We start from the raw sequence: 24,042 nt of genomic DNA on the forward strand, positions 1-24,042 counted from the left end.
ACCTACCACTCTACACCTACCACTCTATACCTACCACTCTACACCTACCACTACACCTACCACTCTACACCTACCTCTACACCTAACACTCTACACCTACCACTCACACCTATCACTACACCTACCACTCACACCTATCACTACACCTACCACTCTACACCTACCACTACACCTACCACTCTACACCTACCACTACCACTCTACACCTACCACTACACCTACCACTCTACACTTACCACTCTACACCTACCACTACCACTCTACACCTACCACTCACACCTACCACTACACCTACCACTACACCTACCACTCTACACCTACCACTCTACACCTACCACTACCACTCTACACCTACCACTACACCTACCACTCTACACCTACCACTACCACTCTACACCTACCACTACACCTACCACTCTACACCTACCACTCTACACCTACCACTACACCTACCACTCACACCTACCACTCTACCCCTACCACTCACACCTACCACTCACACCTACCACTCACACCTACCACTCCACCTACCATTCTACACCTACCACTACACCTACCACTACACCTACCACTCGACACCTACCACTACACCTACCTCTACACCTACCACTCTACACCTACCACTCTACACCTACCACTCACACCTACCACTACACCTACCACTCACCCTGCCTCTACCCCTACCACTCACCCTGCCTCTACCCCTACCACTCACCGGACCTGAGCCTTCTCCCCTAGGTAGACTCGGCCTCAAATGAGTACCTGCTGTGGTGTTTGTAGCAAACGTTGTCACTGGGGTGGGGGGAGGTGGGGGGATGGACAAAGACGGCCGAGCGTGCATGGTGTCAGGCCGCGTGCCCCCAGCTCCGCGTCCTTCCCGCTGCTGCTGCTGCTTGCTGCTCTATCGGCACTTGCCCCGACAGTCCGCGGGAGGCTACACGGGGGAACTTTGTCTTTGTTGCGCAGGGAGGTGTCCGTCCGCGAGCGTTGTGTGGTCCTCCAGAAGCAGGACAACGAGGGCTTCGGCTTCGTCCTCCGCGGGGCCAAAGGTAAGGAGGACAACTCGACCCGTGTCACTCCCCACCCGTGTCACTCCCCACCCGTGTCACTCCCCACCCGTGTCTCTCCCCACCCGTGTCACTCCCCACCCGTGTCACTCCCCACCCGTGTCTCTCCCCACCCGTGTCACTCCCCACCCGTGTCTCTCCCCACCCGTGTCACTCCCCACCCGTGTCACTCCCCACCCGTGTCTCTCCCCACCCGTGTCACTCCCCACCCGTGTCTCTCCCCACCCGTGTCTCTCCCCACCCGTGTCACTCCCCACCCGTGTCTCTCCCCACCCGTGTCTCTCCCCACCCGTGTCTCTCCCCACCCGTGTCACTCCCCACCCGTGTCTCTCCCCACCCGTGTCTCTCCCCACCCGTGTCACTCCCCACCCGTGTCTCTCCCCACCCGTGTCTCTCTCCCCATGGTGTGTCTCTCTCCCCATGGTGTGTCACTCCACCCGTGTCTCTCTCACCGTGTCTCTCTCACCATGGTGTGTCTCTCTCACAATGGTGTGTCACTCCACCCGTGTCTCTCTCCCCATGGTGTGTCTCTCTCACAATGGTGTGTCACTCCACCCGTGTCTCTCTCACCGTGTCTCTCTCCCCACCCGTGTCTCTCTCACCGTGTCTCTCCCCATGGTGTGTCACTCCACCCGTGTCTCTGTCCCCATGGTGTGTCTCTTTCACCGTGTCTCTCCTCACCCGTGTCTCTCTCACCATGTCTCTCCACCCGTGTCTCTCTCCCCACCCGTGTCTCTCTCACCGTGTCTCTCTCCCCACCTGTGTCTGTCGCCCCCCCCCCGTGTCTCTCTCACTGTGTCTCTCTCACCGTGTCTCTCTCACCATGGTGTGTCACTCCACCCGTGTCTCTCTCCCCATTGTGTCTCTCTCACCATGGTGTGTCTCTCTCACCGTGTCTCTCCCCATGGTGTGTCTCTCTCCCCACCCGTGTCTCTCTCACCGTGTCTCTCCCCACCCGTGTCTCTCCCCACCCGTGTCTCTCTCACCGTGTCTCTCCCCATGGTGTGTCACTCCACCCGTGTATCTCTCCCCATGGTGTGTCACTCCACCCGTGTCTCTCTCACCATGGTGTGTCTCTCTCACCGTGTCACTCCACCCGTGTCTCTCCCCACCCGTGTCTCTCTCACCGTGTCTCTCCCCATGGTGTGTCACTCCACCCGTGTCTCTCTCCCCATGGTGTGTCACTCCACCCGTGTCTCTCTCACCATGGTGTGTCTCTCTCACTGTGTCACTCCACTCGTGTCTCTCCCCACCCGTGTCTCTCTCACCGTGTCTCTCCACATGGTGTGTCACTCCACCCGTGTCTCTCTCCCCATGGTGTGTCTCTCCACCCGTGTCTCTCTCTCCATGGTGTGTCTCTCTCACCGTGTCTCTCTCACCGTGTCTCTCTCACCGTGTCTCTCCCCATGGTGTGTCACTCCACCCGTGTCTCTCTCACCGTGTCTCTCCACCCGTGTCTCTCTCCCCACCCGTGTCTCTCTCACCGTGTCTCTCTCCATGGTGTGTCTCTCCCCACCCGTGTCTCTCTCACCGTGTCTCTCTCCCCATGGTGTGTCTCTCTCCCCGTGTCTCTCTCACCGTGTCTCTCCCCACCTGTGTCTGTCGCCCCACCTGTGTCTCTCTCACTGTGTCTCTCTCACCGTGTCTCTCCCCCGTGTCTCTCTTCCCCCGTGTCTCTCTCACCGTGTCTCTTCCCATGGTTGTGTCTCTCTCCCCACCTGTGTCTCTCTTCTCCCGTGTCTCTCTCACCGTGTCTCTCCCCGTGGTGTGTCTCTCTCTCCATTTCTCCCCACCCGTGTCTCTCTCCCCACCCGTGTCTCTCTCTCCCCCGCGTCTTTCCCCACCCGTGTCTCTCCCCGTGGTGCGTCTCTCTCTCCATGTCTCCCCACCGGTGTCTCTCCCGCCATCTCCCTGTCTCACCCCGTGTCTCCAGTGTATTGCAGTGTCTCCCCGTGTATGCCCATATCTCCTCGTATCATCTGGCCCGTTGTCCGTGCCTCACCCCGTGTCTCTCTCCCCACCCGTGTCTCTCTCCCCACCCGTGTCTCTCTCCCCACCTGTGTCTCTCTCTCCCCCGCGTCTTTCCTCACCCATGTCTCTTCCCGTGGTGTCTCTCTCTCTCTCCATGTCTCCCCACCCGTGTCTCTCTCACTGTTTCTCTCTCCCCACCCGTGTCTCTCTCACTGTGTCACTCACTGTGTGTCTCTCTCCATCCGTGTCTCTCTCCCCACCCGTGTCTCACCCCGCGTCTCTCTCCCCACCCGTGTCTCTCTCCACACCCGTGTCTCTCTCCCCACCCGTGTCTCACCCCGTGTGTCTCTCCACACCCGTGTCTCACCCCGTGTCTCTCTCCCCACCTGTGTCTCTCTCCCCACCCGTGTCTCTCTCCCCACCTGTGTCTCTCTCACTGTGTCGCTCACTGTGTCTCTCTCCCCACCCGTGTCTCTCTCCCCACCCGTGTCTCTCTCCCCACCCGTGTCTCACCCCGTGTGTCTCTCCCCACCCGTGTCTCTCTCCCCACCCGTGTCTCACCCCGTGTCTCTCTCCCCACCCGTGTCTCTCTCCCCACCCGTGTCTCTCTCCCCACCCGTGTCTCTCTCCCCACCCGTGTCTCTCTCCCCACCCGTGTCTCACCCCGTGTCTCTCTCCCCACCCGTGTCTCTCTCCCCACCCGTGTCTCACCCCGTGTCTCTCTCCCCACCCGTGTCTCTCTCCCCACCCGTGTCTCTCTCCCCACCTGTGTCTCTCTCACTGTGTCGCTCACTGTGTCTCTCTCCCCACCCGTGTCTCTCTCCCCACCCGTGTCTCTCTCCCCACCCGTGTCTCTCTCCCCACCCGTGTCTCTCTCCCCACCCGTGTCTCTCTCCCCACCCGTGTCTCTCTCCCCACCCGTGTCTCTCTCCCCACCCGTGTCTCTCTCCACACCCGTGTCTCTCTCCACACCCGTGTCTCTCTCCCCACCCGTGTCTCTCTCCCCACCCGTGTCTCTCTCCACACCCGTGTCTCTCTCCCCACCCGTCTCTCTCTCCCCACCCGTGTCTCTCTCCCCACCCGTGTCTCTCTCCCCACCCGTGTCTCTCTCCACACCCGTGTCTCTCTCCACACCCGTGTCTCTCTCCCCACCCGTGTCTCTCTCCCCACCCGTGTCTCTCTCCCCACCCGTTTCTCTCTCCCCACCCGTGTCTCTCTCGCCACCCGTGTCTCTCTCCCCACCCGTGTCTCTCTCCCCACCCGTGTCTCTCTCAGTGTCGCTCACTGTGTCTCTCTCCCCACCCGTGTCTCTCTCACTGTGTCGCTCACTCTGTCTCTCTCTCCATCCGTGTCTCTCTCCCCACCCGTGTCTCTCTCACTGTGTCTCTCTCCCCACCCGTGTCTCTCTCCCCACCCGTGTCTCTCTCACTGTGTCTCTCTCCCCACCCGTGTCTCTCTCACTGTGTCGCTCACTGTGTCTCTCTCCCCACCCGTGTCTCTCTCACTGTGTCGCTCACTGTGTCTCTCTCTCTCCATCCGTGTCTCTCTCCCCACCCGTGTCTCACCCTGTGTCTCTCTCCCCACCCGTGTCTCTCTCCACACCCGTGTCTCTCTCCCCACCCGTGTCTCTCTCCCCACCCGTGTCTCTCTCCCCACCCGTGTCTCTCTCCCCACCCGTGTCTCTCTCCCCACCCGTGTCTCTCTCACTGTGTCGCTCACTGTGTCTCTCTCCCCACCCGTGTCTCTCTCACTGTGTCTCTCTCCCCACCCGTGTCTCTCTCACTGTGTCTCTCTCCCCACCCGTGTCTCTCTCCACACCCGTGTCTCACCCCGTGTCTCCCCCCCCCCCCCCCCCCCCCCCAGCGGACGTGCCGGTCTCAGAGTTTGAGCCGACCGCGGCCTTCCCGGCGCTGCAGTACCTGGAGAAGGTCGACGAGGGCGGGGTGGCGGCCCGAGCCGGCCTCACCACCGGGGCCTTCATTGTGGAGGTGAAGTGTTGACTACCTCGAAAGTTTTCGTGGGTTCGATCCCGACCCTTGACGATGCCTGCTGCTACTGCCGCTGTATATTGGGAGTCTGCGTCCTCCTCCTCCTCCTCTCCTCTCCTCCTCGCTCTCCGTGCTGGTGGTCGCGCGGATTTTTCTCACGCATTTAGAATGGACATCGCCAAGCATTTAGGGCCGCGTGACCGGTACCGGTCTGTGGCCTGTTGGGAACCGGGCTGCAGGAGGTGAGAGCGGTGAAGTCCGCACGTGGCCCGCCCCCATTATTTTATTATTCACAACTTCAAGACTCTTTCCCGCACAACAACAACAACCGCCATTCGCCACTAAGTGGCGGTGACGTCACCACGACGCTTGTGCCAGGCCATGTGCACCTTGAGGCTACCACGTGAAGTGTCGAACGCCCGCTGGCAGGAGGTCACGGGGCAGACCCAGCAGGTGCCACGGGTCGACTGACTGAGATGACTGGCTGATGCGCACCACCTGTGCCCCCTACTGTGCCAACCTGCTGTGCTTTAGCCACCCGGCGCTCCGCTCGTTGTTGTGAGCGTCGCTCCTCCGCCCTCCGTTGTTGGAGGGCGACTGCCTCCAACTGCCCAGTAGCAGCGTCCTTCACGAGCCTCCTCCACAGAGGCCGATCTTGACACCGCTGGTACCAGTCATCGGCAAGTCCACTCAGTTCCACGTCCTCCTGTACCGCATCACTCCATCTCTTCTCTAGCCCCGTGCCTCCGGTACAACATCACTCCATCTCTTCTCTAGCTCCGTGCCTCCGGTACCACATCACTCCATCTCTTCTCTAGCCCCGTGCCTCCTGTACCACATCACTCCATCTCTTCTCTAGCCCCGTGCCTCTTGTACCACGTCACTCTATCTCTTCTCTAGCTCCGTGCCTCCTGTTCCGCATCACTCCATCTCTTCTCTAGCCCCGTGCCTCCTGTACCACATCACTCCATCTCTTCTCTAGCCCCGTGCCTCTTGTACCACGTCACCCTATCTCTTCTCTAGCCCCGTGCCTCCTGTACCGCATCACTCCATCTCTTCTCTAGCCCCGTGCCTCCTGTACCGCATCACTCCATCTCTTCTCTAGCCCCGTGCCTCCTGTACCGCATCACTCCATCTCTTCTCTAGCCCCGTGCCTCCTGTACCGCATCACTCCATCTCTTCTCTAGCCCCGTGCCTCCTGTACCACATCACTCCATCTCTTCTCTAGCCCCGTGCCTCCTGTAACACATCACTCCATCTCTTCTCTAGCCCCATGCCGCGCCCGTTTAGCCCCCTCGATCCGGCCGAACAAAAGCTGTTTAGGCATGGGGTGGCTGGGCATGCGGACTACATGACCCAGCCAACGCAGCCTTGCCTGCCGGAGGAGCTCACCGATGGGACCTTGCTCACACACAGCGCACTCGGTCTCAATCACGGTGTTGGTAACACCACAAGCTGACCCCTAGTAGCCACAATGAGTTTTAAAAAAAACGTCATCAGAGAGCTTCTTTGACAAGTGGGAAAGACCCCCAATGATGAACACCAACCTCACCCCCCACCCCGGTCCGTGAAAAAAAAATTGCTACCACGAAACGAGGTCCCTGGTGCCAAAAAGGTTTGGGGACCGCTGATTTTAGAGTATTTTGCTTTAGCTGTAAATATCCACACGGTAACGATGACGTGAGCCACTTGGTGGTTGAGCTGCTGTCACTTTGCGATGGCCCAGGGTCGCTTCTGAAATCGAGCTACTACAAAGCAGGGCAGTGCGGGTGGGGGGAGCCTTACCTGGTAGCAATAAAACATAAAATTTTGCTTTGAAGCTTTCGTGACTGCAGGGATTCATATTCTTGGTTCTTTCGGTGAAGTCACCACGTAGAAGGGAAACAATAAAATAAAATAAAAATATTGCTTTTTATTTTTATTATTTTATTGTTTCCCTTCTACGTGGCTTTACCGAAAGAGTCAACAATAAAACATTGTTTTATACTTTATTATTTTATTGTTTCCCTTCTACGTGACTTTACCGAAATAATCAAGAATACAATAAAACATTGTTTAGTTTTCACTGTGGGGGAGAAGGGTCGCCGGCGAGGGGAGACCTCCCCCCCCTGCCGTCAGCAGGTCTTGGTGAGCCTTAGTGAGGCTCGTGGGAGGCCTAGTGAGCCTTAGGCCTAGTGAGATTCAGCAGGCCTTATTGAGGCTTGTGGGAGGCCTAGTGAGCCTTAGGCCTAGTGAGATTCAGCAGGCCTTGGTGAGGCTCGTGGGAGGCCTAGTGAGCCTTAGGCCTAATGAGATTCAGCAGGCCTTATTGAGGCTTGTGGGAGGCCTAGTGAGCCTTAGGCCTAGTGAGATTCAGCAGGCCTTGGTGAGGCTCGTGGGAGGCCTAGTGAGCCTTAGGCCTAGTAAGATTCAGCAGGCCTTATTGAGGCTTGTGGGAGGCCTAGTGAGCCTTAGTGAGGCCTAATGAAATTCAGCAGGCCTTGGTGAGGCTCGTGGGAGGGCTAGTGAGCTTTAGGCCTAGTGAAATTCAGCAGGCCTTGGCGAGCCTCGTGGGAGGCCTAGTGAGCCTTAGGCCTAGTGAGATTCAGCAGGCCTTGGTGAGGCTCCTGGTAGGCCGAGTGAGCCTTAGCGAGGCCTAGTGAGATTCAGCAAGCCTTGGTGAGCCTTGTGGGAGGCCTTGTGAGCCTTAGTGAGATTCAGCAGGCCTTGGTGAACCTTAGTGAGGCTCGTCGGAGGCCTAGTGAGCCTTAGTGAGGCCTAGTGAGATTCAGCAGGCCTTGGTGGTGAGTCTCGCTGTAGGCCTTGGTGAGCCTTAGTGAGGCCTTGGTGGTGAGTCTCCTTGTAGGCCTTGGTGAGCCTTAGTGAGGCCTAGTGAGATTCAGCAGGCCTTCTACGTGACTTTACCGAAAGAACCAAGAATATATATAAAACACTTTCACGACTTTTTGATCGCAACACGAGCGGTTTAACACGTAGGCTTTCGCGACCAATATCATTCATAATAAAGGTTTTTGGGTGAGATCGCGTAATTTTATAAATGTGTCGTAACCCTCCACCACCCGACACGGCCAATCAGCAAAAAAGTGTCACGTTGACAAAAGACAAAATAGTTCACTACTTTAGCCCCACGCCGGTGGTGTTGTTGAAGAGTGAATCCACAACATTTACAGTTTGAGTAAGACGTTTCGCTGGTAATTACATCCAGCATCGTCGGGCAATTCGCTCTAGAATGGTAAAGCCCTCTCCACTTGCTCCCGGTCTTAAATCGAGCAGCAGGGTGACGTCATCATTTAACTCATTCAGGTGCAGTGATTATATAATCGATCGGTAATCAGTCAACGGTTATGATTAGTAATGAGTTGTAGATTAGTAATTAGTTGTAATGTGTGGTCGTGATCAGGCGGAGAGAAAAAGTGTGGGGTTAAGCCTCTCACTGCAACTGTTTTATCAAGGTTTAAAATGGGCGTAGCACCGAGGGGCGGTCCATAAATGACGTCACGTACCTGGGAGGGGGGGGTGTGTTTGAGAAATGTGACGTCACGTAAAAATGCGCGACTTTAAATAAATCTAGAATTGTTATAACAACGCCAATTGTTCTAAGACATTAAATGCACGCTACAATGACGACAGTTGAAAGCGATTTGAAAAGCGGGTTTTATTTTCAAAATGGAAATATGGTTTTGGTGGGAGGGGGGAGGGGGGGACAGAACTTTGTGACGTCATATTTTAGGGGGGTCAAAAATTGTTCAAAATCGCGTGACGTCATTTATGGACGCCGCCCCCCCCCCCCCAAGTGTCAGAAGGAGTGGGGGACAAGAGCCGTGTGAAGCGACTGCTGGATGTGAAGCCCCAAGCACCCTTGTGTGGTTAATTCAGGAACTTGATTACCTTGCAAAAGCCGTCATCTATTTGGCGTTCGAACACCTGAGCACAACTCCTGCTGTTTTATTGCCGTAATAATAACGGTTGAAGACCGACTCTGTCCAAAAAAGGTGTCCCATGATATGATTGGTTCTGCCCTGCCCCGCCCCATAACCCCATTGTCACGCCCCTTGCCCCACCCCCTGCCCCGTCACTCACCCCTTGCCACGCCCCTTGCCCCTCCCCTCACTCCTTGCCCCGCCTCTCACCCCTTACCACTACCCTTTGCCCCACCCCTTACCCCTGCCTCGTCCTCACCCCTTGCCACGCCCCGTGCCCCACCCCTCACCCCCTGCCCCGTCCCTTGCCACGCCCCGTGCCCCTCCCCTCACTCCCTGCCCCGCCTCTCACCCCTTACCACTACCCTTGCCCCACCCCTCACCCCTGCCTCGTCCTCACCCCTTGCCACGCCCCCTGCCCCAACCCTCACCCGCCCCTCAACCCATTGCCCCGCCCCTGCCCCGCCCATCGCCCCTCGCTCCACCCCCCCACTCTGCCATGCCCCTCCCTCCACCCCGCCACAGGTGAACGGTAAAAACGTGGTGAAGAGCGGTCACCGCGACGTGGTGAACGTGATCCGGCACAGCGGCAACCGCCTGGCCATCAAGACCGTGACGGTCACGCGGATAGAAAAGCCAGAGCCGGAGCCAGAGCCGGAGCCGGAGCCCGAGGCGGACTCCAGCACGGAGCCGGAGTCCGATCCGGGCAGCGCGGCTCCCAACACCATCCGCAAGAAAGGTTAGGGGGGGGGGCCGGTGTTTCCGCCACGGTGGTCTAGGAGATGTTGACTACCTCGCCTGGTATACTGGAGGTCGTGGGTTCGATCCCGACCCTGACGATGCCTGCTGCTGCTGCTGTAGATTTGGAGTCTGTGTCTCTCTCTCTCTCATCATCATCATCACGGTGGCTAGGAGATGTTGACTACTTCGCCTGGTATACTGGAGGTCGTGGGTTCGATCCCGACCCTGACGATGCCTGCCACTGCTGCTGTAGATTTGGAGTCTGCGTCTCTCTCTCTCTCATCATCATCACGGTGGCTAGGAGATGTTGACTACCTCGCCCGGTGTGCAGGAGGTCGTGGGTTCGATCCCGACCCTGACGACGCCTGCTGCTGCTGCTGTAGATTTGGAGTCTGCGTCTCTCTCTCTCTCATCATCATCACAGTGGCTAGGAGATGTTGACTACCTCGCCCGGTATACTGGAGGTCGTGGGTTTGATCCCGACCCTGACGACGCCTGCTGCTGCTGCTGTAGATTTGGAGTCTGCGTCTCTCTCTCTCTCATCATCATCACAGTGGCTAGGAGATGTTGACTACCTCGCCCGGTATACTGGAGGTCGTGGGTTTGATCCCGACCCTGACGACGCCTGCTGCTGCTGCTGTAGATTTGGAGTCTGCGTCTCTCTCATCATCATCATCATCACGGTGGCTAGGAGATGTTGACTACCTCGCCCGGTGTGCAGGAGGTCGTGGGTTCGATCCCGACCCTGACGACGCCTGCTGCTGCTGTAGATTTGGAGTCTGCGTCTCTCTCTCTCATCATCATCATCACGGTGGCTAGGAGATGTTGACTACCTCGCCTGGTGTGCAGGAGGTCGTGGATTCGATCCCGACCCTGACGATGCCTGCTGCTGCTGTAGATTTGGAGTCTGTGTCTCTCTCTCTCTCATCATCATCATCACCGTGGCTAGGAGATGTTGACTACCTCGCCTGGTGTGCAGGAGGTCGTGGGTTCGATCCCGACCCTAACGACGCCTGCTGCTGCTGTAGATTTGGAGTCTGCGTCTCTCTCTCTCATCATCATCATTATCATCACGGTGGCTAGGAGATGTTGACTACCTCGCCCGGTGTGCAGGAGGTCGTGGGTTCGATCCCGACCCTGACGACGCCTGCTGCTGCTGTAGACTTGGAGTCTGCGTCTCTCTCTCATCATCATCATCATCACGGTGGCTAGGAGATGTTGACTACCTCGCCTGGTGTGCAGGAGGTCGTGGGTTCGATCCCGACCGTGACGATGCCTGCTGCTGCTGTAGATTTGGAGTCTGCGGCTCTTTCTCTCATCATCATCATCATCACGGTGGCTAGGAGATGTTGACTACCTCGCCTGGTGCACAGGAGGTCGTGGGTTCGATCCCGACCCTGACGACGCCTGCTGCTGCTGCTGTATATTTGGAGTCTGCGTCTCTCTGTCTCATCATCTTTATCATCACGGTGGCTAGGAGATGTTGACTACCTCGCCCGGTGTGCAGGAGGTCGTGGGTTCGATCCCGACCCTGACGACGCCTGCTGCTGCTGTAGATTTGGAGTCTGCGTCTCTCTCTCATCATCATCATCATCACGGTGGCTAGGAGATGTTGACTACCTCGCCTGGTGTGCAGGAGGTCGTGGGTTCGATCCCGACCGTGACGATGCCTGCTGCTGCTGTAGATTTGGAGTCTGCGTCTCTCTCTCTCATCATCATCATTATCACGGTGGCTAGGAGATGTTGACTACCTCGCCTGGTGCGCAGGAGGTCGTGGGTTCGATCCCGACCCTGACGACGCCTGCTGCTGCTGTAGATTTGGAGTCTGCGTCTCTCTCTCTCTCATCATCATCACGGTGGCTAGGAGATGTTGACTACCTCGCCCGGTATACTGGAGGTCGTGGGTTCGATCCCAACCCTGACGACGCCTGTTGCTGCTGCTGTAGATTTGGAGTCTGCGTCTCTCTCTCATCATCATCACGGTGGCTAGGAGATGTTGACTACCTCGCCTGGTATATTTCAAGTTTGCATCTCTCTCTCTCTCCCCGTGGGCGCATGGACTTGTCTCCCAGGCCTCCTCCGTTGTTTCCCCTCCACATTTAGAATCAACCAACGTCACCAAACGTTTAGAGAGTTTTTCGCCGCTGCTATGTATAATAATGGACCATGCTAATGTGCTATGTGTACTGTAACGTGCCATACCAATGTGCTCTATGTATTGTAATCGCTATTTAATTCCATCAGAAAAGTAACTTGCACCATCCATCTCCGACACCCAGGAAGTGGCCGGCAGGTTTGCGGAGCATTTTTGTGAGGTCTTGGGGGGGTGGGGGGGGGGCAGGGGAATTCCCTCAATCCCAGACAACATCGTGAGGCCAATTAGGGGACGACCCTGCTAGGGCTGCCGTGCCTCCAATGTTGGCGGAAGTAGCCACCCATCTTCTGAATGGTTGGCTGAGGTGCCGTCTGCGGAGGAAGTGCAAGGGGCGATGCAAAGTCCGAGACCAGGAAAAGCGCCGGGCAGAGAGACGATCTCCCAAGCGAAATGCTGAGGGAGGGTGGCGTCTGTGTGCTGCAGACAGCCCACACGTGAAATCATTACCAACCGTCTGGACCACAGGGCGGGTTCCGCAGGATTGGAAGGATGCCCTGGTGCATCTCTGTTCTCAGTGGGCAAGGATTGTTCAACATCGCCTTGCCAGGCACGCTGAGGAGAGGCTTGCGGAGCCCCAATGCGGCTTCAGACCAGGGCAGTCCTGCACGGATGCCATATTCTGTCCGTCTGCTACAGCAGAGGTGTAGGGAATTTCAACAAGACCTACATCTCTGCTTTATTGACCTGGTCAAGGCCTATGATACCACCAGTAGGCCTGGGCTCTGGGTTGTTCTTCGTGCTTTCGGAGTCCCTGACCCCCTGCTCACGATCATTAAGGACCTTCATGATGGTGAGCTGGCCCGGGTAAAACTACATGGCTCTGAGTCGAAGCCATTCCCTGTTCACCTTGGGGTGCGACAGGGATGTCCTCTGGCTCCCACATTATTTAACATCAACTTTGACTACATAGTTCAAGAAGCTTTCTATGACTGTACCAGAGGAATTTCTATCTGGTACAGATACAACGGGAGGCTGTTTGATACCCAGGTGCAGTTGAGGGACGGCTCCCTATTGGTCAACCATGTTTTGTATGTGGACGATCTGGTAATTGCTGCTCACTCAGAGGAGGAGTTGGAGGTGCTGCTTCTGAATCTGGAGTGTCACTAAGAGGTGGGGCCTTACCATCAGTGGAGAGTTTCCCATACCTGGGCAGTTTGCTTATGACCGGCTCCAGTTTGACAGCAGAGGTCTCACTCCGAATCAGTCGAGTGGCATTATCTTTTCATCTGTTGCGTAACGCTGTGTGGAAGCTACCTGATCTGTCGTTCCGCATGAAGCTTTGGGTCTTCTCGGCCATGGTCATTCCCTCCCTTCTTTATGCTTGTGAAACGTGGACCCCTCTAATGGAACATCTGCGCTGGTTAGAAACATTCAGGCTGGCCTGCCCTACGCTCCATCCTGGGTTTAATCAAGGCTGGACTGTGTGAGGAGCTCACAAATCCTTGAAAGATCTCGACACATTCCAATCAGTGAGCTCCTCCGGCAGGCAAGGTTGCGATGGCTGGGTCATGTAACCCGCATGCCCAGTCACCGCATACCCAAGCAGCGTCTGTTTGGCCGCATAGAGGGGGCTAAACGGGCTCGACATGGGCTGGAGAAGAGACGGAGTGATGTGGTACAGGAGGATGTGGAGCTGAGTGGACTTACCTATGAGTGGTACCAGCGGTGTCAATATCGCTCTCTGTCGAGGAGGAGGCTCGTGAAGGACGCTGCTACTGGCCAGTTGGAGGCAGTCGCCCTTAAGCAACAAAGGAGGGCAGAGGAGCGATGCTCACGACAACGAGCGGGGCGCCGGGCGGCTAAAATGCAGCAAGTTGGCACAGTAGGGGGGTGGGGTGGGGGGGGGCCACGGCTGGTGTGCACTTACCCCAGTCATCTCAGTCAGCCACAACCTATGGCACCTGCTGGGTCTGTCCTGTGACCTCCTGCCAGTCAGCGAGCCTTCGACACTTCACATGGCGGCCTCAAAGTTGCACCTGGCCTGGCACGGGCGCCCGGGGGTGACGTCGCTGTGAGTTGGCGGCGAATGGCCGGGTACCGGCGTCGGGCTGTATCGCAACGCGCCATGCCAATGCGCTCTACGTTTTGTATATGTGGCGCCGTGCCAATGCGCTCTATGGTTTTTCGCAGCGCCCCCCCCACCGCCCCCCAAGCGATCCCCCGGCACGGTGCTGACCCAGAAGTCAAAGTCCGTGGCGGATGAACTTGCGGAACTGGGTACGAGAACACTCGCACATACTTACTCGTATATATACGTACACCTATACAGTGCATATATACTTATAGATACATACACTCACGCATACTCATATATACACCTATACATATATACACTTATACATACACTCACTTATACATATATACACCTATACATATATACACTTATAGATACATACACTCACACATACTCATATATACACCTATACATATATACACTTATACATACACTCACTTATACATATATACACCTATACATATATACACTTATAGATACATACACTCACACATACTCATATACACCTATATATACACTTATACATACACTCACTTATACATATATACACCTATACATATATACACTTATAGATACATACACTCACACTCACTTATACATGTATACACCTATACATATATACACTTATAGATACATACACTAACACATACTTATACATGTATACACCTATACATATATACACTTATAGATACAAACACTCACACATTTATACATGTATACACCTATACATATATACACTTATACATACACTCACTTATACATATATACACATAAATACTTATAGATACTTATAGATACATACACCTATATATACTTTTAGATACATACACTCACTCACCTGTACACACCTAGACACTCACCTGAACACTCACCTGTACACACCTGGACACTCACCCGGACACTCGCCTGTACACACCTGGACACTCACCTGTACACACCTGGACACTCACCTGTACACACCTAGACACTCGCCTGTACACACCTGGACACTCACCTGTACACACCTAGACACTCGCCTGTACACACCTGGACACTCACCTGTACACACCTAGACACTCACCTGTGCACACCTGGACACTCACCTGTACACACCTGGACACTCACCTGTACACACCTGGACACTCACCTGTACACATCTGGACACTCGCCTGTACACACCTGGACACTCGCCTGTACACACCCGGACACTCACCTGTACACACCCGGACACTCACCTGTACACACCTAGACACTCGCCTGTACACACCTGGACACTCACCTGTACACACCTGGACACTCACCTGTACGCACCTGGACACTCACCTGTACGCACCTGGACACTCACCTGTACACACCCGGGCACTCACCTGTACACACCCGGACACTCGCCTGTACGCACCCGGACACTCACCTGTACGCACCCGGACACTCACCTGTACACACCCGGACACTCACCTGTACACACCCGGACACTCGCCTCTACGCACCCGGACACTCGCCTGTACACACCCGGACACTCACCTGTACACACCTGGACACTCACCTGTACACACCTGGACACTCACCTGTACACACCTGGACACTCACCTGTACACACCTGGTGCGTTGCAGAGAAACTGGATGAGATGCTGGCCGATGAGGAAGGGCCCATCCCTGATGATGGCACCAGGGGCGGAACGACGGTGAACACCAACCTCACCCCCAGCCAGCGTGAGGCTCACCACGCTCACCACCAGCCTCGCTCACCACTAGCCTCGCTCACCACCAGTCACGCTCACCACGCTCACCACACTCACCACCAGCATCGCTCACCACTAGCCTCGCTCACCACCAGTCACGCTCACCACGCTCACCACCAGCCTCGCTCACCACCAGCCTCACTCACCACCAGTCACCCTCACCATGCTCACCACACTCACCACCAGCATCGCTCACCTCGCTCACCACCAGTCACGCTCACCACCTGCCTTGCTCACCACGCTCACCACGCTCACCACACTCACCACCAGTATCGCTCACCACGCTCACCACCAGCCTCGCTCACCACGCTCACCACCAGCCTCGCTCGCCACGCTCACCACGCTCACCCACCATACACTCAACACCGCCCATTGAGTTGTGCACTCGTCAACCCAGATGAACACTCCACCTGCTCCCCCCTCTCCCTCCCCCTCCTCCCCCTCCTCCTCCCCCTCCTCCCCCTCCCCAGGCCTCCAGATCCTCAGCAACAAGTCGTCGTCCAAGCCCCCCGCCCGCGTGTCCCAGTCCATGCAGGAGATCCCCTACTTCGACCTGGTGGACACCACAGACATCCCTCCCCCTCCCAGCGCGCCGCCGCCGGCACCTCCCCAGCCGGACCACGACCGCCGCCGTCGCCACGACGACGACGGCGACGACGAGGTGACGGCGATGACCGACGAGGAGGTGCAGCCCCCGCCGCCGCCGGCCTACGCGCCGCCGCCAACGCCCACGGGCCCCGCCGACGTCACCGACGACGGCTTCGAGTTTTTTGCCGAGCCGCCTCCCGCGCCGCAGTTCGCTCCTCCGCCTCCTCCGGCCGCGGCGGCGCCGCTGGTGCCGCCCGCCGTCACTCCGGAGCTGCTGCTCCTGCAGCAGCGGCAGCAGCAGCAGCAGCGGCAGCAGCGGCCTCTGTCGACCTTTAACCCCACGGCGACGTACCGAGTGTTCACCGCCGGAGAGGTGGAGTCGCCGCCGCCGCCGCCGGCGGTGACCCCACCGCCACCGCCGACGACTCCGCCGCCGCCACCGCCGGTGAAATCCCCTCCTGCTACCACTGCTTCTCTTCCCCGTGCTCGCACCGAGAAGCCGGCAGTGGCGGCGGCACCGCCGCCGCCGGCGCCGCCGCCGCCACCGGCACCGGCACCGGCCCCGCCGGCGCCGGCCAAGTCGGCGGCAGCGGTGGCTGCTGCGGCGGCGGCGGCAGCGGAGCAGCGCGGCAGGGGGGTGGAGGAGGATCTGGCCGCTGCCGCCGCTGCCGCGGTGCCACCGGCGAGCGGAGCCGGGCCGGCGAGTGACGGCGCTGGGGCGGCGCGGCCGGCGCCGTTCGCATCGGCGGTCGCCGGTGCTTCGGTCGACCGCAAGAAGCAGCAGCAGCAGAGGTGAGAGAGAAGCCACCATCACCGCCACCACCGTTGTCACCGGCACCACCTCTAGCACGTAATCTTTGGGTTCTTTCGGTAAAGTCACGTCGGTATAAGATAATACATTTTGATGTACACCTTTAGCACCATCGTCACCACCACCACCACATCCACCACCACCACTACCACCACCACATCCACCACGACCGTCACCACCACCACCACCACCACCGTCACCACCACAGTCACCTCTAGCACCACCGCCACTACCACCATTGTCATCACCACCACTACCACCATCATTTTCACCACCTCCACCACCACCTTCATCACCACTACCATCGTCACCACCACCACAACCACCGCCACCACCACCATCACTACCACCACCCCCAGCGTCACATTAAACCCCATCACCGTCACCGCGCGGTCCGCCCCCGCGCAGGGACGACTCCTCCGCTCCTTCTCTTCCGGCGGCGGCGCCGGCGACGCTGGCGGCGGCGCCGACCGTCACGGTCCCGGCCGCAGCGCTGTCGGTGAACGATCGCCGCGGCTTCCTCCACCCGGTGACGGGGCAGCCGCTGGACCCCGGCTCCCCGATGGCGCTCATCCTGGCGGCGCGCCAACGCTCCATGAACCGCACCAAGGGCAAGGATGACGATGGCGGTGGTGCCGCGGTGGAACCACCGCCACCGCCACCGCAGCAGCAGCGTCAGCAGCAGGCGGCGCCGCCTTTGCCGGCGGAGGTGGCCGAGGTGGTCGAGGAGGTGGAGGAGGTGGAGGTGGTGGAGGAGGTGAAGGAGGTGGAGCAGCAGGAGGCGAGGAGCGAGGCACCGGTGGTACCGCCGGCTCTCTCCCTGCCCGTCGAGGAGGTGAAGGAGATGGAGGAGGTGGAGGAGGTGGAGAGGGGGCAGGAGGAGGATGATGAGGAGGCCGTGTCCGATGAGCCGCTGCCGCCCCCCGCCCAGTTCTCCGGCCGCACCGCGGCCGAGGTGAAGGAGGTGGAGGAGGTGGAGGAGGTGGAGGAGGTGGAGAGGGGGCAGGAGAAGGATGAGGAGGAGGAGGCCGGAAAGTACCGGGGGGCCACGGAACTCGGCCAGGGTACGTCCGCAGCGGAGGAGACGGAGCGCCCGCACCACGGCGGCGGCGGTGACGACGACGACGACGACCCGGACAACCCGGAGAACCCGGAGAACAAGATCCGGCTGCGGGCGACGAGGCTGCCGGATCCGGACCGCCGCACCACGATGCGCATCACCCCCTCCTCGCCGGCCTCCCCGGGCTTCCACCAGGCCACCCCCACCACCACCACCACCGCCACCGCCACCTTCCCCCCCACCCCGACATCGCCGGGCGGCGCCACGACGTCGCCCAACTTCGTGCTCTCCGGCAACAACCGCTACGGCCACAGCGCGGCTCCCTGGCGGGGCGGGCGCCAGCGCGGCCCCCCGACCTCCCCCAAGCCGCCGGGGCTTGCCATGTCGGCAGCCGCGGTGCCGGCGGCGGCGGCGGGCGCCGGTGGCGCCCACGCGGCCAAGCGGGAGGTGCTGAGCGAGCTGACGCAACGCGTTCATCGGCAGGACGGCGGCGGCGACAGCGTCCAGGGAGAACCAGCGCCGGGCACCACGGCCGCCGCCAAGTGAGTGCCGATGGACGTGAAAGCAGGTGGTGGTGGTGGTTTTGGTGATTGCAGTGGTGGGGTGGTAGTTTAGGTGGTGGTTTGCAGTGGTTGTGGTTGCAGTGGTTACAGTGGTTGTGGTGGTTGCAGTCGTGGTGGTGATTGGTGGTTGCGGTGGTTGCGGTGTCATGTTCGAGCGCTCGCTGCGGACGAGAGGCTGCCACTCCTCTGTCGGGAGCTTGACCGGTACCGCCTGGATCTCTGCGGCGTTCAGGAGGTCCGGTGGACCGGCTCTGGCTCCTGTCACCATGACGGGTGGACAGTCCTCTACTCGGGGCAGGAGACTGCCAAACAACAGGGTGTGGCTCTTCCCCTGAACAAAATAATGAAGGGGGGACGTGGGAGCGTGTCGGTGAGGTGTGTGGGAAGCTGGAAGCCCCAGGCTACTGTGGGCTCACCTCCCCATCAACGGAGTGGTGGTGGTTACCTACATCTCCACCGAAGATGAACATCAGTGGAGGGATGCAGGTGTAATGGGTTCTGGAGACACTTTGCATAGGTAACTTCTTTATTACAATACAACAGTCCTGATACGCTGTTACAGCCTAGGGACACAGCCTACTTCTAGCGAGCCTGACTCTGGCTACGCCCTGGGGTCCTCCGGCTATAATCACCCTAGGGGAGGCTACCCTGACCCGACCCAGCCAAGGTGTGGGTTTCGACCTCTGGCTTCCTCGGACAGCGTCCCAGCCCTTACAAGGGCGTGGAGCCGGGAGTCCCAGAGTCCCACCGCCGGCCCGCACAGCATCCCAGCCCTTACAAGGGCGTGGAGCCGGGAGTCCCAGAGTCCCACCGCTGGCCCGCACAGCGTCCCAGCCCTTACAAGGGCGTGGAGCCGGGAGTCCCAGAGTCCCACCGCAGGCCCGCACAGCGTCCCAGGCCTGACGAGGACAGCGGGGCGAGGGGGTCCAGGGTCCTAAGCTGGCTTGTGTCTTGGTTCTTCGGCTGCGACTTGTCCAGATCAGCTGGGGAGGTGCCCTTTTATCCCCCTTGCCCATCGGGGGGTGGGGTTGCGTGGGATCGTAGATGGCGCCGAGGGCTTAGCTGCCTGAGCCCCCAGCAGCCCCTCCCCGCTTGGGCTGGCACATCAGCCCCTCCCCTAGCGGTACGAGGTACCCTTGTTGATGGGCCCTGTATACCACTGCCGGTAAGTGTGGCCCATCTACGGCACTACACAGGCAAGGCCGATGAGTCAGATGTCATCTATGGCCTCCTGTCACAGGTGCTGGCTAAAGTGGCCGCTCGGGATAGAGTCATCGTGTTGGGTGACTTGAATGCCCGAGTTGGTCATGATGCTGCCACCTGGGCTGGAGTGATTGTAAGGCGTGGGCCAGATCAGCTCAATAACAACGGTAGGAGGCTGCTAGACTTCTGTGCAGCCCATGGGCCTGTAATTACCAACACGCTGTTCCGGCATCGGCGCATCCATACAACATCGTGGATGCATGCCGGGTCCAGGCAAGAACATCTGCTGGGCTACATAGTGACGGAACAGCGGATGCGGGCCCATGTCGTTGACACCAGGACCTACCGTGGAGCTGATCTGCCTGCTGACCATCGACTAGTCATCTGTAAGATGCGCCTGCCATTCTTCCACTCTGGTGGTGGGTGTCCATCTCGGACCCCACTCAAACCCACAGTGTCCTGGCCTCGGCTCGCGAGCGGGGAATTTCATCTCTCCCTGGCAGAGCTACTCAGAGGCTCGACGGTGACGGACCGACCGCTCTGCGATGGGGCCTCTCTAGACAAACAACAACAACTGCCATTCGCCACTACGTGGCAGTGACCACGGCGCTTGTGCCAGGCTATGTGCACGTTGAGGCCGCGCGAAGTGTCGAACGCCCAGCTGGTAGGATGTCACGGGGCAGACCCAGCAGGTGCTAAGGGTCGACCGACTAGACAACAACAGCCTGGCCAACCACGACCACAACCACCACCACTACCACCACGACCTCCACTGTATACCCCACCATTGTGCTAGGTTATTACAATGATGAGTTCAGGAGCTCTGTGTAACCACTCTCTCTCATCCTTCCCTTCCTCTCATCCCTCCCTCCCTCTCTTCTCCTCACTCCCTCCCACACTCCCTCTCATCCCTCCCTCCCTCTCATCCCTCCCTCCCTCTCATCCCTCCCTCCCTCTCATCCCTCCCTCTCTTCTCCTCCTCCCTCCCTCACTCCGCCACCTCCCCCCTCCCCACAGGGGTAGTGATGGCTATGGTGCCACCTTCTCCATCCGGCCCAACGCACCGCGGCCCATGGTGAAGCTGACGGGCGGCCCTCCGGTGGCACGGCCCGCCGACGTCGCCGACGCCGCCACGGCCGCCGTTGCCGGGCAACCGTCGCCGACGGTCCCCCGCAACCCGGCGGCGGCGGTCGCGAGACCCGCCGCCGCCATCTTCCTGCCGCCGTCTCCGGCGGAGACGCAGCGCTACCCCGAGCCGGTCGCCGCCGCCGGTCCCTCCCCTCCTCCTTCCCCCGTCGCCGCCCCCGTCGCCGCGACGACGACCCCCGCCGTCGCCGCGACGACGACCCCCGCCGCCCCCGCCGTCGCCGCGACGACGACCCCCGCCGCCCCCGCCGTCGCCGCGACGACGACCCCCGCCGCCCCCACCGTCGCCGCGACGACGACGGTGGCGTCGTGGTCGCAGAAGCCGCTGGAGCAGTGGGGCAAGTACGAGGTGGCGGCGTGGCTCGACTCGCTGAACCTGTCAGAGCACCGCGCCCGCTTCCTGGCCAACGACATCGATGGCACCCACCTGCCCGTGCTGAGCCGCGAGGACTTCACCGACCTCGGGGTGACACGCGTCGGCCACCGCAAGAACATCGAGCAGGCCGTCAAGGCCCTCCTGCGCTGAGTGGCCACCTCGTCGCCCACGTCCCCCCCCCGCGTGTTACCCCACACCCACCCACACCCACGCCCACCACCACCACCCCCCCCTGCTGTGGGATGGGTGGTGGGGGGGCTGTGTCTGCGGTGGGTTGGTGAGGGTAGTTACGTTGGTGGCGGCGGTGGGGATTGCACCGGTGGCAGCGGTTGAATGCATTGGTGGCGGCGGTGGGGATTGCATTGGTGGCAGTGGTTGCATTGTTGCATTGGCGGGGTTGCATTGCATTGGTTTGCAACGATTGCGTTGGTGGGGAGGGGGGGACTGGGGGGGGGGCGGGGGGGTTGCATTGGTGTGGCGCCGGTGGCGACATTGGTGGTGGGCACTCTCCATGTGGGGGGGGGAGCGGTTTGCAGGGCTGCGCCTGTATCTTTCCCCTCCGGTACGCACACGTACGTGTGTATGTACGTACACACATTACGTGCGTATGTACGTAATGTGTGTACGTATGTACACACGCGCACGTGTGTACGTATGTACGTACATACACGCGCACGTGTGTACGTATGTACGTACATACACGCGCACGTGTATGTGTGTACGTACATACGCGCGCACGTGTATGTATGTACGTACACACACGCGCACGTGTATGTACGTACGTGCGCGTGCGTTCGCGTGTACGCTGAACTTCTTTCGCACCACCGTACGTGGCCATCCGTGGTGGTGGTGGTGGCTTTGGTTTATTTTGTTAGTCGACGCGGGGGGGAGAGGTTTTAGAATTTTCTTTCTGGGGGTTCTCGGATGATGATGTTGTTGTTAAAGTCGTTTTAACGGTTTTTTTTAACTTCTACATTTTGACGTCAAAAGAATAATACGAAGCCGTTTTTTTCGAATCTAAACAAAACCGGTTTCGGAATCGATACGAACCGGTTTCAGATTCGATAAACAAAACGGTTTCAGAATCGATTTTAAAAACAGGTTTCACAATCTATACAAAGCCGGTTTCAGAATCTATACAAAACCGGTTTCAGAATATATACAAAACCGGTTTCGGAATCGACAATAACCGGCTGGGGGTGCGCGCGCGTCCGAACAGCACTGTTGCAGCTCTGGGTCACGTGCGATTTTAATTGTAAATGGGCAATCATCATCAGCAGTATCATCATCAGCTAAATAATCATCATCTGTAGTATCGTCCTCATCAGCATCATCATCATCGGTAGTATCATCATCATCGGTAGTATCATCATCAGTATCATCTGTATCATCATCGGTAGTATCATCATCAGCTAAATCATCATCGGTTAGTATCATCATCATCAGCTAAATCATCATCGCTAGTATCAACATCATCGGTAGCATCATCATCATCAGCTTAATCATCATCAGCTAAATAATAATCGGTATTATAATCATCATCAGCCACATAAGCATCGGCAGTATCATCAGCAGCAGCAGCTAAATCGTCATCAGCATCATCATCAGCAGCAGCAGCAGCTAAATCGTCATCAAGTATCATCAGCAGCAGCTAAATCGTCATCAGCATCATCATCAGCAGCAGCTAAATCGTCATCAGCATCATCAGCAGCAGCAGCTAAATCGTCATCAGCATCATCATCAGCAGCAGCTAAATCGTCATCAGCAGCATCATCAGCAGCAGCTAAATCGTCATCGGCAGCATCATCAGCAGCAGCTAAATCGTCATCAGCAGCATCATCAGCAGCAGCAGCTAAATCGTCATCAGCAGCATCATCAGCAGCAGCAGCTAAATCGTCATCAGCATCATCAGCAGCAGCTAAATCGTCATCAGCATCATCAGCAGCTAAATCGTCATCAGCATCATCAGCAGCTAAATCGTCATCAGCATCATCATCAGCAGCAGCTAAATCGTCATCAGCAGCAGCAGCTAAATCGTCATCAGCATTATCATCATCATCAGCAGCTAAATCGTTATCAGCATCATCATCAGCAGCAGCTAAATCGTCATCAGCATCATCAGCAGCAGCTAAATCGTCATCAGCATCATCATCAGCAGCAGCTAAATCGTCATCAGCATCATCAGCAGCAGCAGCTAAATCGTCGTCAGCATCATCATCATCAGCAGCAGCTAAATCGTCATCAGCATCATCATCATCAGCAGCTAAATCGTCATCAGCATCATCATCAGCAGCAGCTAAATCGTCATCGGCATCATCAGCAGCAGCAGCTAAATCGTCGTCAGCATCATCATCAGCAGCAGCTAAATCGTCATCAGCATCATCAGCAGCTAAATCGTCGTCAGCATCATCATCATCAGCAGCTAAATCGTCATCTCTCCCGGGATGGGGGGGGGGCACCATAGCTGGGCACCATGTGGACGTACTTGCCCCCGTCACGCGAACGTGGAATGTGACGCCGCGTGACCGGTCGCTAAAGGAAAAAAACAATATATAAAAATATATTTTATTTTCTAGGCTTTTTGTTTCGTGTTTAGGGACAGTCCTCTGCCACCCCTCCCCCGCCCCCGCCATAGTAACGTGGACATGGGCGTCGCTAAAAGCCGGGGCGGCCTGGCTCTTGCCATGGGAACGTGGAATGTGGATCGGATTTTTGTGTAGA

The 24,042-nt window shown here is 58.1% G+C and overlaps 1 protein-coding gene across 2 annotated transcripts in view; it reads left to right on the plus strand.

Annotated features, from left to right (window-relative positions):
* Positions 1 to 21,774, plus strand: part of LOC116938320 (uncharacterized) — a 33,438-nt gene extending 11,664 nt beyond the window's left edge. For both annotated transcript variants that reach the window (XM_076057299.1, XM_076057300.1), the window contains exons 3-10: positions 967 to 1,049; positions 4,902 to 5,026; positions 9,472 to 9,685; positions 13,973 to 14,059; positions 15,447 to 15,545; positions 16,045 to 16,954; positions 17,382 to 18,575; positions 20,817 to 21,774. In XM_076057299.1, the coding sequence (XP_075913414.1) occupies positions 967 to 1,049; positions 4,902 to 5,026; positions 9,472 to 9,685; positions 13,973 to 14,059; positions 15,447 to 15,545; positions 16,045 to 16,954; positions 17,382 to 18,575; positions 20,817 to 21,471 (3,367 nt within the window). In that variant the 3' untranslated portion in view covers positions 21,472 to 21,774. The remainder of the gene's footprint in view (positions 1 to 966; positions 1,050 to 4,901; positions 5,027 to 9,471; positions 9,686 to 13,972; positions 14,060 to 15,446; positions 15,546 to 16,044; positions 16,955 to 17,381; positions 18,576 to 20,816) is intronic.
* Positions 21,775 to 24,042: the final 2,268 nt, after the last annotated feature.

The sequence above is a fragment of the Petromyzon marinus genome, chromosome 80, assembly GCF_048934315.1.
Source record: "Petromyzon marinus isolate PM22_M1 ecotype Great Lakes invasive population chromosome 80, UKy_Petmar_22M1.pri1.0, whole genome shotgun sequence".
Lineage (NCBI taxonomy): Eukaryota > Metazoa > Chordata > Hyperoartia > Petromyzontiformes > Petromyzontidae > Petromyzon > Petromyzon marinus.